This window comes from Mesoplodon mirus, assembly GCF_964341445.2.
Source record: "Mesoplodon mirus genome assembly, chromosome: 2".
NCBI classification, from domain to species: Eukaryota; Metazoa; Chordata; class Mammalia; order Artiodactyla; family Ziphiidae; genus Mesoplodon; species Mesoplodon mirus.
Window position 1 is genome coordinate 31,595,557 of NC_138977.1, and position 14,969 is coordinate 31,610,525.

General features: G+C 47.8%; 1 protein-coding gene across 8 annotated transcripts in view; it reads right to left on the reverse strand.

Moving 5' to 3' along the window:
- FNIP2 (folliculin interacting protein 2) overlaps positions 1-14,969 on the reverse strand; it is a 121,323-nt gene that overhangs the window by 81,886 nt on the left and 24,468 nt on the right. For 3 of the 8 annotated variants that reach the window (XR_014292039.1, XR_014292040.1, XR_014292041.1), the window contains exon 1: positions 2,833-3,023. The exons of 2 other annotated variants lie outside the window; for them this stretch is intronic. Coding sequence is in view for 3 of the 6 variants with exons in the window: in XM_082605867.1 (XP_082461993.1) it covers positions 2,833-2,993 (161 nt within the window). In the remaining 3 variants the exon portion in view is untranslated. Of the gene's footprint in view, positions 1-2,832; positions 3,024-14,969 lie in introns of those variants that run through there. 3 more of the 8 variants (XM_082605867.1, XM_082605865.1, XM_082605870.1) reach the window with 3 other exon arrangements.

Consider the following 14,969-nt stretch of genomic DNA (forward strand, 5'->3'; position numbering starts at 1 on the left):
CAGGTTGGAAGCAATTACATTTGAAGCCCAGCATCGTAGTTCAAAGTTCCCAGGTCTGAAATGTTTCATTCCACAAGAACCACAGTGGGAAGATCGAACGTTTCGCTCTCTGCCCTGCACTGCGCCAGGTTTACACCGTGCCACGGTTAGGTACCTGGAACCTCTCCACTGTGTTTGTGGGATCTTTCTCTTCACCTTTGCCTACCTGGAAAATCATGAGGAGAGAAGGAAAAAGAAAAAAGAAAAAACTGCTTATCAGTGTGCTCAGCTAAGACGACCACCTGAAACTGTGGATTTAAGGTAACCCAAGAGCAAAGCAGGCATTGGGAGTCACACCTGGCTGGCTGCCACCTGACCTGGACACACAGACAACTCGTGAGCACCTGGAGCCAGATCCTCAGGGCACAAGTGCCTAATGATAATTCACTCCATCTTGAGACCGACCCGAGTCCTAGAGAAACTCAGGAAACCAAGCACAGTACTGCACACAACACACACCTTTTCAAGACTGTACAAAGGGGAAGAGAAAGTGGGAAGGGACCAAGACAACTGGTCCAACGAGAGATGAATTCCAACTAAATGACACACACATCACCACTGTACAGAAGTCTAAAAATGTCTCAGCATCTGAGAAGTAAATCTAAAGGCAATTAAACTAAGGAAAGGAGCTAATGGATGTGAAAACTTTTGGTTAAGTTAAAAGTACTGTTTACATAAAAATGATTAAAATCCTGCCCCAAATAGCAAATTGAGAAGAAGTTCATACCGAAAACTTTAGAAGTTCTGTAAGAATTGGTGTGGCCCTGCATGTCATCTTCTCATGTGGGTGCTACCCCTGGAACCCCAAATACCTACTTGGAGAATCTAGAATTGTCTGAATAACAGAAATAGGAAATTCAGAAGGTCCTGATGTTACCCTGTACAATCTCAGAGAAGGAGAGAATTTCAGAAGTAGTCCGAACAAGCTACACAGCTGAACAGTTGAGAGTGAGACCCAGGAAACAAGGGGACTCGCCACGGTTACATGGCTTCCGGGCAGCAGAGCTGGGATCAGGGTCGGATCCAGATCAAGACTCGAGACGACTGAGTGTCAACCCACCACCGGCTCCTCCTGCCACTCAGCCATCCTTTCTAGATAAGAAACAGACACAGAGAGCAAAAAAGTGAAACTCTTATCTCAACACTCACATGAATCTCTGTAACTGAGTGGACGGCACGGGATTTTCAATCTATGAGCACTTACCCTGCAGGGGACTATATACCATTTTACTAAGTTTCCATTGAAGAAATACAACAATTTTTACATGACAGAAATCATATCCTGATTATTTGTCAACCAAGAACTACCTTTATGGGATAAACAGTTTACGAGTCATAATAATTTTGAGAAAACTTCTACAAGGAAAAAAGCAGAAACATTTAAGCAAATTTAGAAACTTACTTTTACACTAATCACGAGAATCAGAGCTTACTCTTTGGCCCTCCTCACTGTCTATCTAACTAAAATTTTGGAATGAAATGCACTTCCCAAAGGACTTCTCTGTTTCACTGATATGCACTAAAATTCTTTACAAGTAGTGTTTCAGTTAAGAGCTACTACTAATAAAATGAATGAATTCTTCCAAAATGGATGAAATAATCAACTTAAAAGAATACAGCAAGTCATGGAAGCAACCTAAATGCCCATTGACAGACGAATGGATAAAGAAGATGTGGTACACATATATAATGGAATATTACTCAGCCATAAAAAAGGAACGAAATTGGGTCATTTGTAGCGACGTGGATGGACCTAGAGACTGTCACACAGAGTGAAGTAAGTCAGAAGGAGAAAAACAAATATCGTATATTAACTCACATATGTGGAACCTAGAAAAATGGTACAGATGAACGGGTCTGCAGGGCAGAAATAGAGACACAGATGTACAGAACAAACGTATGGACATCAAGGGGGGAAAGCGGCTGGGGGGTGGTGGTGGGATGAACTGGGAGATTGGGATTGACATGTATACACTAATATGTATAAAATGGATAACTAATAAGAACCTGCTGTATAAAAAAAATAATAAAAAAATCAACAAAAGTACAGAATGGAAACCAAAATAAATAAATAAGTTATATGGGAAAAAAAAAAAAAGTATGCAATTATTGATTACCAAAGATAAAAAACGTGTTTTTCTTCCCCAAAAAGGTATTATTAAATTTACGGTGAAGTAATTGAGAGATATGTACGACAGAATTAGCAGGAGTTTGGAATAAACCACTATTTGCACATCAGGAAAAAAAAAAGAATATAGCAAGTACAATGCTATTCCTTTGATGGGCTGCATTAGGAGCCCCAGTTCATCCCAGCGCCTTCCTTCCTTCCTTCCCATGGAAAGGATTTTCCAGAAGAGGAAGCCTGGGCTCCATCACCACCCACCTCCAGCTGGAGACGCCCAGCCCTCCACGCACCGTCCAGACTGAGAAGTGAGGCCCCTGGCCCCGCACCCCATCTGTCAGAGTGCTGATCCTTGGGGGCCGCACCTCCTTTTCCCGACAGCCCCTGTAAGAGCACTGCTCAAGCTTCCACGCAGGACAGGCGGCACCACTGCTTGCAGGTGACTCCAGCAGGGGCAAAGGAAGGGTCAGGAGGAAGCACAGGGCAGCAGAATCTAAACAGCCATTACGAAGTGCCCATCCTCCACTTTTTCCGTAAAGGGAGGACGTGTCTGCACACCTACCAGCCACCCCGTGCCTGTCTGCAAACGCAAGTTTCCCATCAACACGCTTTTATCTCCCCGGTGCCCAGTGAATTACAGAAGATTCTGAGATAGAACTGAAGTTTCAAACCTGTGGTCGAGTTCCGGAGGATCGGTGTCCCTTCCCACCCTGGCGCACTTCCAGATCCTCGAGCGCGCAAGTGTCCCGTGCGTCTGCCCATCGCTCACACCCCCGGCCGCGTCCCGCCGGCCCCCGGGCCGGGCTGTGGTCCTGGCCGAGCAGCCGCACATCTCCCTAGCAGGCCAGCCCTCTTCTGGGTGGTCCTGACTCTCCGCCTGGACCTGGAAGGTCCCGTTGTTGGAGGATTTCCTCGGTGACCAGCTGTGCTAAATGACCCCAGCGCTCCCCGTACAGATGCGGGAGGTGACACAAGCTCCCCGGCTGCAGCCTACTAATTTCCTCTTCCAGAAGTTACAAAAAACAAAAACAAAACAGGAACATTCACTTGTTACGTAAATTAAGCCCTCCGATGATTTGGGAAGTCAGACGCATCCCTCACACTGTAAAACATGCTCTCAGCAAAGCCATTACAATCTGACAAGTCCAAGTCCCACTTCCTACTTCTGTTCCTGGGTTTGTGCTCCGGTTACAAAAGACAAAAACACTCAACCGGCTGAGCAGCTCGGACTTACTCACTCCATCTGTGGCCCTGCTGGGGATGACGTAGTAGCCAATTAATTCATCACAAGACCTCTGAATATGGCTCACAGGGCTGTGAGCGAAATGCAGTGACTCGCCTTCAGCTGCAAGGTTGTTCTGACACTGGCCACCACCCTGTGAATGGCTCTCCTGTGACCAAGTGTCAGCTGACAGGTCCTACTCTGCAACCTTGCAAAACGACCCAGAGCACAGGAGAGAGATGGTTACCCTCAGCAGACGGACGTAGGGCTTAATGCACAGGGGGTGACATGGAGGCGGGTGGGCAGGGACGCATCCTGGCTTTAATACCAGTACAGAATTTAATTTATTTATGCAAGAAAAGCAATAATAAGCCGAGAAGCCATAAACCCTCACAACTCTTGCACTGGATTCTTAATTCCTAAGCATATTCAAGCTGAGAGAGCCCTGAACTAGCAGAACCCCAGAACAAAAGCAGTTCAGTTTTGACTTCTGACATGAATATACTTCATCTGTAAAAGGAGAACAATACTATGGTATTATACATCAACATGATATATCTGTGATATATTGATATATACTGATATATCACATACTTCAGTATTTTATATGATACATATTTTATATTTTTGTTGTATTTTAAGCAATATATTTTATATGATATATACTTATATTTTATGCATTTATGATATATATTTCCATATGATTTTAATGATACATATTTTACATTTTTGTTATATTTTGATATATATGCTATTTTATGATACACATTTATATTTTACACATTTTATATGACATATATTGATATATCATACATATCAATATGATTTTTCCATAGTATTGTGAATTCATGGAAAAAATAATTTTTCTTTTAGAAGAAATAAAAAGCACTGGTCCTTAAAACATAGGTCAAGTCTTGATACAAAAAACTACAAGGGACTGTCCCAACTTGTTTTCCTCTTGTCATCCTGGAATCTGGCTGAATATTAACAGAGCTCTAAAATCTGATGAGCCCTCAGCTGGGTCTTTAGTTTGAGGAAATAAAATCCATACTTCATGGCAAGACAAGGAAAATTTAAACATAAAATGTTCCTCTGCCCGTGTGGGCCTCCTTGCTCCCCGCCAGCATGCGCCGTGTGTCTGCATTGACCACACCTCCTTAGGAGACTACATTCCTTCTTAATCCTGTACAGGGTCTGGATGACACTCTACTAACTCTGCGTGCAGATCTGGGTTGTGTAAACTGTCCATACATCATCTGACATGTAACCCTTTGTCTCACAAATGTATCTAACTGTGCCGTGACCTCTAACGGGCGGGGCGGTCCTCACAGCTTTCTGAGAGACCGTCTCCCGGGTTATAATCCTCAGGTTGGCTCGAGTAAAATTTTCTATTTCTTTCTTAGATCGACTATTGATTAATTTTTCATCGACAGGCTTCAGAGGGCTTTTAAGTGCATCGACACACGGCAGCCGCATATATTTCACTCTGCAAGCGTGATGAGGTCTAACGGTCTTGTGGCAGAAGCCTCAGTTACCTGAAGACTTTATTGTACATGGGATCCTAAAGTTCCTCTGTAACAATCCCACAGAAGATCTTAACTACACCCTCCTGTGAGAGAGAAAGGCTGCAACACACCTACGATGGTGACCAGTTCCTCTGCGGCACAGGGTCAAATGACAGACAGGACCAGGTTAGGAGAAAGTGAATCCATTTCTCCAGGGAGGGAACAACACATTTGGAGCTCAAGGTTTAATTTCAGCGGCCACGGTGAGCTCACGGGTTCCTCTTATCTTCCTCTGAACTGTCTGGAAAACCACTCTCGCTTTTTCACAAGAGGACCAGAGAGCACCTAAGCAGCTCTAACCTGTCCACCTCGGCCCAGGCAGCCCAGCAAGCAGAGGCCAGAAGGAAGCCCCTGCACCATCACGCCCACCTGACAGACGGCCCAAGCAAGGCCCCAGGCGGATGCCTCCAGCTCACCAGGGTCTGGCTTGCCTTGTCTAAAATCACGGCAGAAATGAAAGCATCGTTCCATGCTGATGGGGCAGGGCCTTTAAAAATGCCCAAGTAGCTAGATTCTATAAAATCTGTAAAGGAAACACTGGGGGAACACATCCCACTTTCTATGTGTAAGAAAACAAATTCACTTATTAAACTTCAGTCTCTAAAACTTATTTATCCAGGCCCTGATGAAAGGACATAAACCCTTTCTAAATATGTATTCTGGACATACACCTTCCTACACCCAATTACTTAGCCGCAAAGCTGGTTCAATCATTCTAACATTTTACATCTTCCCAAGGCTTCAAACACTGTTATAAAAATGCAATTGTATCCCCTATCCAGACAATGCGAACACTTTTAAATGACAAGAATAGTAAGAAAATGACAACATGGTTACAAAGGACATTTGGATGAAGTAAGGATGGAACTGCATTGGGAAAGAATCCCCTTAAACAGAAACTGAGCTGACTGGCATGGGAAACTCTAACCCAAACTCAGCCTTCAACTAACACGCAAGGATGAGCAAGAGAAGGAATCAGGATGGTCCCCTGTAGTCTTTGTATCGAGAATTAAGCTGTGTTTCAGTGACCGGTGCTTTTCCTTTCTTCATCGGTGTTTCTCCCTAACTTCAGCCAGCACAGCTTTAGCCTCCATTTCCCTCGTAGGTGGTGCTCAAACTTCACAGGCTCCTAAATGCCCAGTGCTGGGCCGACCCCACCCCTGGTTTCCAATTCAGCAGATCCGGGGTGGAATCTGAGAACACGGTTCTAACTAGTTCCCAGGAGCTGCCACTCCTGGCCTGGGAAGCACCTGCTGGAGAACCACTTCCCCAGAGAACATCCCAGCTTCCCTGTGAAGACGTCCCGGGCTTGAATTCTGCCGTGATCTTCTAAAAACACACTTTTAACACTTAACACATAACTGCTTGGCAGTAGAGAAGTGTATGCATCTTGTGATCCTACCCAGATCATACATCCTTTGAGGATAAAAACTGGGTCTCAAGACCAGTTCCCTCTGTGCAGGTCTCACACATGACCTTTTAATTGGGTTAGCACCACTGAGTATTTACATTAAAACTAGGGCATGAATCCAGCCACAAAAAGCTGCCTGCCTCTTGACAGTGTATTCTGACCAGAGGGCGCCGCTTGCGCTCAAACTCTCCCTCTCTCTCTCTTTCTTAGCGCAGCAAAAGTTCCTTTAGAAGCTTTAACATCTTGCGTTCACTCCGATCAACGTGACTCGTGCTATTTTACCAGTTAACGTTTCCATTTAATGTTTCCCCCTTAAGAACCCTAATTCCACAGTCCAAAATCTGATTGTATGTAATAAAGTAGAGATGTACATCAAAACCACTACCACTGTACTCAAAGGGGATGCCACAATATGGCTCTAAACTTCTTTACATTTAAGTGGGAGCTTTAAACTTTCTTCAGTAAATGGAAAAACAAGTAATAACGATACTGTCATATCCACTCTTCTGAGACACGAGAGCAGGGCATGGAGTAGGTGAGAGAAAGGTGACATCCTGTTCAACCTTGACCCCGCCTCCCGTGACCTCCTTCTTCTCTTTCCCGAAATGGAATCCTCCTCTCCTACGGGCTCCATCGCTCGTTACCACGCTGGATCCCCTGCTTGTCCACAGAGGGTAACATGCACGCGACCATTTATCGCGGCCCCTCCTCATGGTCAAGCTCTCCATCTCCCCACGCAGCTCAGCCGGGCTCACGCTGGGAGAAGGGTCCCCGCCCGCTGGCCCCGGCAGCCCACCTGCAGCTCTGCACACCGGCTGGAGCAGCTGCCGCCCTCACGGACACCCCCCCGACGGGCGAGCTGTGTCACAGGCTGGAAGGGAGGATGGAGCAGCATAGCAGTGTGAACCCACGGGCCAGGTGTGCAGAAGGCAGGCTCCTGGTTCATGTCTGTGAGCTGCATCTGCTACGCTTCCAACCTCACAGCCCAGGACTGGACCGAATGGTCCCGGAGAAGATCAGAAGTGCCATTTAGACCACACGAGGCAGGTTCCTGGCACTCAAGATCCCGGTCCAAGCCAGGATCTCTCTCCAGTCCTTACAGCGTGGCGCTCCGGGGCCACCTCCAGCCCCCAAGATGTGGCGGCTAAGGACGACTCCATCCCCATCCCTGACTTAGAGTTGGGAGAATTAAAGTGTCACCCTTCAGGTGACAAAAAACAGTGATCACTGTGTGCAAAGAAAAATCAACTGAAAAACCACAGCTGACACGTGGGTTTGCAGAGAGAAAAGACGAAGGCCTAACACAGTGCCCCCAAAAGTCCAGTCTCATCAGTATTGTCCAATGACTCTCCCTCTGCCTCCTCACACTACCTTGATGCAAAGAAGGGAAGCATAAACGGAGAGGAGGGGTGGCGGGCAGGGTTCAGGACCCACAGCCGCGGCGGCGGACCCTCTGACGGGCTCATCCCCTCCCTCCCTAATGCCTTTCCCACACCCAGGAACGACTGAGAGCAAGCCCTCCTACCAGTGGCTCTCGAAGCGCGGTCCCCAGCAGGAGACACCAAGGAAGTTACAGAATGCTCGTAAACTCTTTCTTGGTCTGGGCACTGCTGCTGTGAGCATGCAGCCATCAGAATACGTACATTTCCTGTCTGTATATTCTCGTTCAGTATGAAGTTAAAAACACGCCTCCAACAAACACATGAAAGGACGCTCAGCGTCACTAATCATCAGAGAGATGCAAATCAAAACCACCAGGAGGTAACACTTCGCACCGGTCAGAACGGGCATCATCAGAAAACCTACAAACAACAAATGCTGGAGAGGGTGTAGAGAAAAGGGAACCCTCTTGCACTGCTGGTGGGAATGTATACTGGTGCAGCCACTACGGAGAACAGTATGGAGGTTCCTTAAAAAACTAAAAATAGAGCTACCATATGATCCAGCAATCCCAATCCTGGGCTTATATATCCGGAGAAAACCGTAATTCGAAAAGACACATGCACCCCAGTGTTCACTGCAGCACTGTTTACAATAGCCAGGACATGGAAGCAACCTAAGTGTCCATCGACAGATGAATGGATAAAGAAGATGTGGCACATTTATACAATGGAATATTACTCAGCCATAAAAAAAGAATGAAATAATGCCATTTACAGCGACATGGATGGACCTAGAGATTATAATACAAAGTGAAGTAAATCAAAGACAAATATTATATGATATCACTTATATGTGGAATCTAAAACATGACACAAACGAACTTGTCTACGAAACAGAAACAGACTCACAGACATAGAGGACAAACTTATGGTTACCAAAGGGGAAAGTGGGAGGGGGAGGGATAAATTAAGTTTGGGATTAATAGATACACATTACTACATATAAAATAAACAACGAGGACCTACTGAATAGCAGAGGGAACTACAGTCAATATTTTCTAATGACCTATAAGGGAAAAGAATCTGAAAATGAATACATATACGTATGTATAAGTGAATCACTTTGCTGTACACCTGAGACTAACACAACATTGTAAATCACCGACACTTCAATGAAGCAGTAAGTTAATTAAATTAATAAAGGTATCAAATTTGAAAAAAGAAGGCCTCCTGCTGGGCTAGAGATATGGACTCAGGCAGGGGGAGGCAGCATGCTTTCGGGGAACGGGCTTGCAGACAGATGCGGGACGAAGACCACATCTGCCAGGACGTGGCTGCTTAAGCCTCGGCCCACCCTCAGGACAGCAGTCAGTGTGCGGCGCCCACCGGACCTGCGGAAGCCCACCGGACAAGCTCGCGCTCGGGAAGCCCGGCAGCGTGCAGCCAGCCACGTGGGCAGTGACAACCCGCTGGCTCGCCGGTCACAGGGAGTGAGCGGCACTGATTTCTGCAGCAGATGGGCCAAGGCGCCATCTGCCGTGGTCTGGGCAAGCCGGGACTCGGGGCACCCTCGCCAGTGACAGGGGAGCCATGCCTCCCCCCACCCCGCCTCGGTCCTCGGTCCTCAGGGGCAGATGTCCCCTCCTCCATCCAGGAGGAGGCTGGATGTCCCTGCCTCGACAGTCATGTCCGAGTCTCTCTCCTCCAGCTCTGACCCCGGCCCGACATGTCCAGATTCTCACTAACTCAGTCCCGGTCCGTGCACTGCGGCGACCAAGCCTCTCATGGGACACCTCGCCGGCAATGAACCCTGCCCCGAGAACAGTCCCCACGCAGGAGCTCCCCTCCCGGGCACTGCTCCGCCCTCCTCTCCCGACCTACCCAGCTGAGGCTCGGACTCCTAAACAGAGGGTCTTTGATCCATACCAAGTTAGATGGAATGGACGATAAAATCAACCAATATGACTGCTTTGATTTAAAATGAGGAAGCAGGGCTTCCCTGGTGGCGCAGTGGTTGAGAGTCCGCCTGCCGATGCAGGGGACACGGGTTCGTGCCCCGATCCCGGAAGATCCCACATGCCGCGGAGCGGCTGGGCCCGCGAGCCATGGCCGCGGAGCCTGTGTGTCCGGAGCCTGTGCTCCGCAACGGGAGAGGCCACAGCAGTGAGAGGCCCGCGTACAGCAAAAAAAAAAAAAAAAAAAAAAAAAAAAAAAAAAAAAAAATAAAATGAGGAAGCAGCTGAGAGAGAACTGAGCTTTCAGATTCAGATAAAAGTTACTTGAAAGTTCACAGTTCTGTGCAGTCCCAATCATGATCCAGATTATTCCCACTCCCGTATCCCCGGACTCTGAGGACAGAGCACGCAGCACCCAGCATGGAAAAGGCTCTCAGCCACTGAAAGAATGAATGCATGTGTCACGCCTTCATGAAATCGGTGAAACACAGAAAAATTCTTATGTTACAAAGCCGAATAAAAAGAACAGGATACAACACAAAATGGTGGAGGCACTTTGATAACTAGCGTGAGTTCAGAAAACCAAATGCAGAAAAAGGAACTAAAAAGAAACATCAGAATGGCTGTGCGCAGAGAGACTCAGAATGCTTTTCCTGTTACAATTCTCCATTTTCCATTTTTCAAGAATAGCTATGCATTACTTCAAACTATGGGGAAAACGACTTCACGTTTTTAAACTCTTGCTGCCAAACCAGTAATGATCACTTCACTTCTCTGTTCTATAACAATTCTGAGGGCTTTATTGTAAGGAAATTGTCAGAGTCAAAACAATTTCAGATGGCTGGAAGGAAAAGCAAAGCACGTGCACTATGAGACTGCTATACTACTCACACAGCTTTTCCTTCCGTGTGATTGCTATCATTAATACTTACATAAGCCAGCAAAGGTAGAGAGCTGCAGCTATAGACTCTTTTAAAACACCTAACCAAAAACAAAACTCCCCAATTTCCCTTTATTTGGAGACCCAGCTTAATACCTAGCAGCAGCACAACGTGCATTAACAACGAGAGGATTTTTTTTTTTTTTTTTTTTTTGCGGTACGCAAGCCTCTCACTGTTGTGGCCTCTCCTGTTGCGGAGCACAGGCTCCGGACGCGCAGGCTCAGTGGCCATGGCTCACGGGCCCAGCCGCTCCGCGGCATGTGGGATCTTCCCGGACCGGGGCACGAACCCGTGTCCCCTGCATCGGCAGGCGGACTCTCAACCACTGCGCCACCAGGAAAGCCCCAAAGAGAGGTTTTTTAAGCTGCACACAAGGAAAGGAAAGGTGAGACTCCAGGAGGTCCCCAACCTTGTTAAGTGAAAAGGTGGCTCTGAGGAGGAGGATCACAGTGTAACTGGGGCTCTAACTGCTTCATACCTAAACTTTAACAGCAAGAGAGACGGCAGCCAGGCTCGCTAAGGCCAGGTCAGAAGGCTCTCTGGGGTAACACTCTCCACCCGCAAGAAGGAGCATTGCTTGTTTTGCCAACCCAGTGAAGTGATTCAGTCTTTCTGGAGTCAGCCAGATAACCAGCAATTAAGAGAAAAGCTTTCATCACTTTTTTTAGGCCCAGTATCAGACCTCGATCTACAACCCTCCCTCCCTATGACTTTTACATCCCGGCCCGCCACCCCCCCACCCCCGTTTCTCAGAAATTAACAACAATCAGGATTACTTTTAAGACTTCTAGAAGTTAGAAACATACTGGCGACAACAGATTACATAACTTTTAAAGTTTAACTCTGACTTCGGGCTAGGCTGCCACTAGCGTGTGGACCTGAGCAAAGTGTCAGCGGTCCGGGTCGGGGAAGAGGTTCGGGGCTGAGCTCCAGGGCTGGGGCGTCGGCCCAGGAATCACCCTCTGCAAAGCATGTGACCGGGGCACACGGTGACAGAGTCAAGTCCTGTCCAGCACAGCGCCTCATTCGACTTATTAAACCTCAAGCAGCTCTGCAGGACGGCCAGTTTTCAGGGGTCCCATCTCTCCTTTCAAAACTGCCTTAATTCTCACCCAAACTGTGTAACTCACGAGAAGTAAGTTTCGAGAAATACCTAGGAAGGGGCTCCCTATCTATCTCCATCTCTCTTCCGTTGAACATATAGCTATAACATCATTAAACTTTTCCGTTGATGCTTTGAAGCAGATGCTGGATTGCTCAGGGTACAACGCATTGCTGTACGGGCAAAGGCATGTCCTAAGGTGCTGTCCGTATTGAGACACGGCAGCTCACACCCCCAGGGCACAGCCGAAGCTCCAGCCCCCTTGGCTGAGCACACAGACCCCCCTGCAGTAAGCCCTCCAATCGTTCTGGAGCCCCTCACAGGCCTCGTGCTATTCAGGTAAACTACACGCCTGTGTCCCACACTGGACTGGGCTCTGATCTCCCTGGAGAAGAATTCTGTTGTGAAAAGGACTTTCCCCCCGCCCACTCTCTCTTACATTTATAACATTTTAAAAAACGCTTTGAAGCATTTATAATTTTTTTAAAACATTTATAACATGGGGATACAGCTATTTATCTCATAGAGGAATAAAGAATTCAATCAAATTACTGTTAATGGTATCACACCAACAACAAGTAGTATTATTCTAACTACTATAGCCATTGGGATAATTTTGGAATTACTAGGAGCTATCAATTAAACCGTGCTGTAATGAAATGAACCGCCAAATAAGATTTAAAAAAAATAAAAAGCAATTGACGCTCTTCTACAATTTATAAAGATAATCTCATTGGTTTTGCAGAATAATTTGTGACCTTGCCTTGGAAACATGCTATCTAAAGACGAGGGCTCCATCCATTCACCCTTTCAGAAGCTGATGCGCCAGGCCCCATTCAGGATGCTGACGACACAGAGGAAAGTGGAATGAGTGTGGGAACAGTCTCGAAGCAGGTGTGCGATGGTGTGACGGGGCCATCCGTGTCCTGGGGGGTGGAAGGGGGAGAGAGGGTCTTCCTAGAAGTACCCAGAGTACCCAGGCCCGCTCTCCCCTCCCCACTGGTGATATGGAAGCTAGGGAGGGAGGGAGCCTTACGTGGCGCACGTGGAGCTCCTGGCCTCCTCCTGACGTCCCCCCCTCACCCCCCAACCATGGAGACAGGGCAGCCGCATCACCTCCCCGGCTACACCTCGTCCGAGCCCCGGGTCCGCCAGGACTATTGCAACAGCTTTCTTGCTGGCATCCCTCCCATGCTTGGCCGGCTACAAATCCAGTCAATGGAACAGTCGACATACACGGCAGAATAAAGGTAATGGGAGTAATTCAAGGAACGCTACTAGAGGTTAGGTTAAGAGTAAAGTTAGTGATAGCAGGTGCTTCTTGCCTGTTCTTCTCCGGTCTGGTTTAACAGAGCCGCAACAGCAATACCACCGTAACAGAGCTAACTAAAATGAAAAGCTTCTCATGTTAAGTCTATCACTGGCAAATTAAATGCACCAGAGTCCCCAAGCGCTCTGAGAGCTCTCCCAGCCACAGGGACTGAGAGGGCTGCTTAGGAGCCGACAGAAGTCAGTTACGAGCAGAGAGAGCTGGGAAAGGGCATGAGCTCTGGATCAGCAGACATGCTCCTCCTGACTCAGTTCCTCATGATGAGGCTGGGGACCAGGAGGCCCAGCAGCCCGATGGCCATCACGATTGGTGGGTGTCACATGAGGGGAAGGACCGCAGTCTGTGGGGCACAGGGCTGTGTCCGGCTCCGGCCCCATCACTCAGGGGCCACGGGACTCGGAGCCTCAGTCTCCTCAACTGGAAATAGATGGTGATGATGAAACTCACTCTGCCTGCCAGGAAGGTGGATAAGGCTGCTTGCTGTGAGCGTCCGAAAGCGCCCCCCCCCCGAGAAACCGTACTGCTCAGACAGACGTGGTGCGTCCTACTTTCTACACACCCATCCAAAAGCACTCACTGTCCTGTCTGAGTGGCTAAGCTCACGGATGACTGCACTGCATTTATACAACACGAAGCCAAGAGAAATAACTTCGGCCACAGTGACATCTGGCAAATCATAATTTTATCCGAGACAGTCAGTCGCCTCCCACCCGCCTCCTCAAACAGGGCCAAGTCTCTGGAAGCTGCAGGCGATTAAGCCTTCCAAAGCAAACTCACTGCAGAGCCCCTCGGGAACGATAAGCTCTAGAACAAATTAGTGCAACAGTTGGGAAGTGAATCTACGAAATCATTAGCTTTCGAGCGAACATAAGGCACTCTTTCTTCCACGGATCAGTTCCTTTTCCAGCTCCTGGGTCCCTTCCACCACCCCGACTGCCCCCCTAAAACACCCTGTGTGCCTAACTCTCCAAGCCAAAGCCTCCGGGTTCTTCCAGGACCCAAACCCAGGGCCATCTATCCTGTAAACGCTCCCCACAAGGACCGTTCTCCTGAAGATGCTCCAACATCTACAACGGGAAGACAGGACTCACAGACAGACAGAGCCCCCGAAGGAGGCTGGCTGTTTCCAGCAGCTCAGAATCCTTCCGACGCCCTTGCTGTAACCTCCCCTCGGCCGCACCTTGAGCCACAGCCCCTGCGTCTCACACAGGGCGACGGTCCCGCTGCTGGCCATGCACAACCCCCAAGAGAGAACACACGCGAAAGCGGTGCTTACTCAGTGACCCTGAATCTGCACTTGGTAATAAACAGTTGTCAGACTGCAATGTTTTAGCTGCTACATGTCAGGTATTAATCTCTCCCCAGCAGGATGTTAGAATGTCCGCTACGAGCTTCTAAACCAGATGATGAGCTTCTTGAGGACGTGAGCACCACGTCTCTCACTTCTTTTGTGTTTCGCTTGTGTGGCTAAAAGCTAACACCGAGCAGAGAGAAGGCACTCGGAAAGTGGTTCTGAAGTTAGAAATAACCCCTCTTCAGTCATACTCACTAAGGCTGCCTCACACACAGCTGTTCACCCAGGTTCGGAAAACAGTCACTCTCTCAGGGACAAGGAAACCTCATTATGGCTCAAGGGGGCATAGAGTCAAATGCTCCTGTGAAAAATAATTACGCATTTAAAAATCCGACTGGACTTAGTCCAAAACATGAGCTAACGCTAACATTTATTTCAGTTATGGCCCCCCAGTACAACTGAATGTTGACTGTGACACCGAATTACACAAGAATTTCCACAAGAAAAGAGCAAACTTCTTAGGAGAATTTTTTCTCCGCAGAGAGATTTTTCGTCTTCATGACAGTACTCCTTTTGTTTACAAAAGCTACATTCAGGTACACTGGC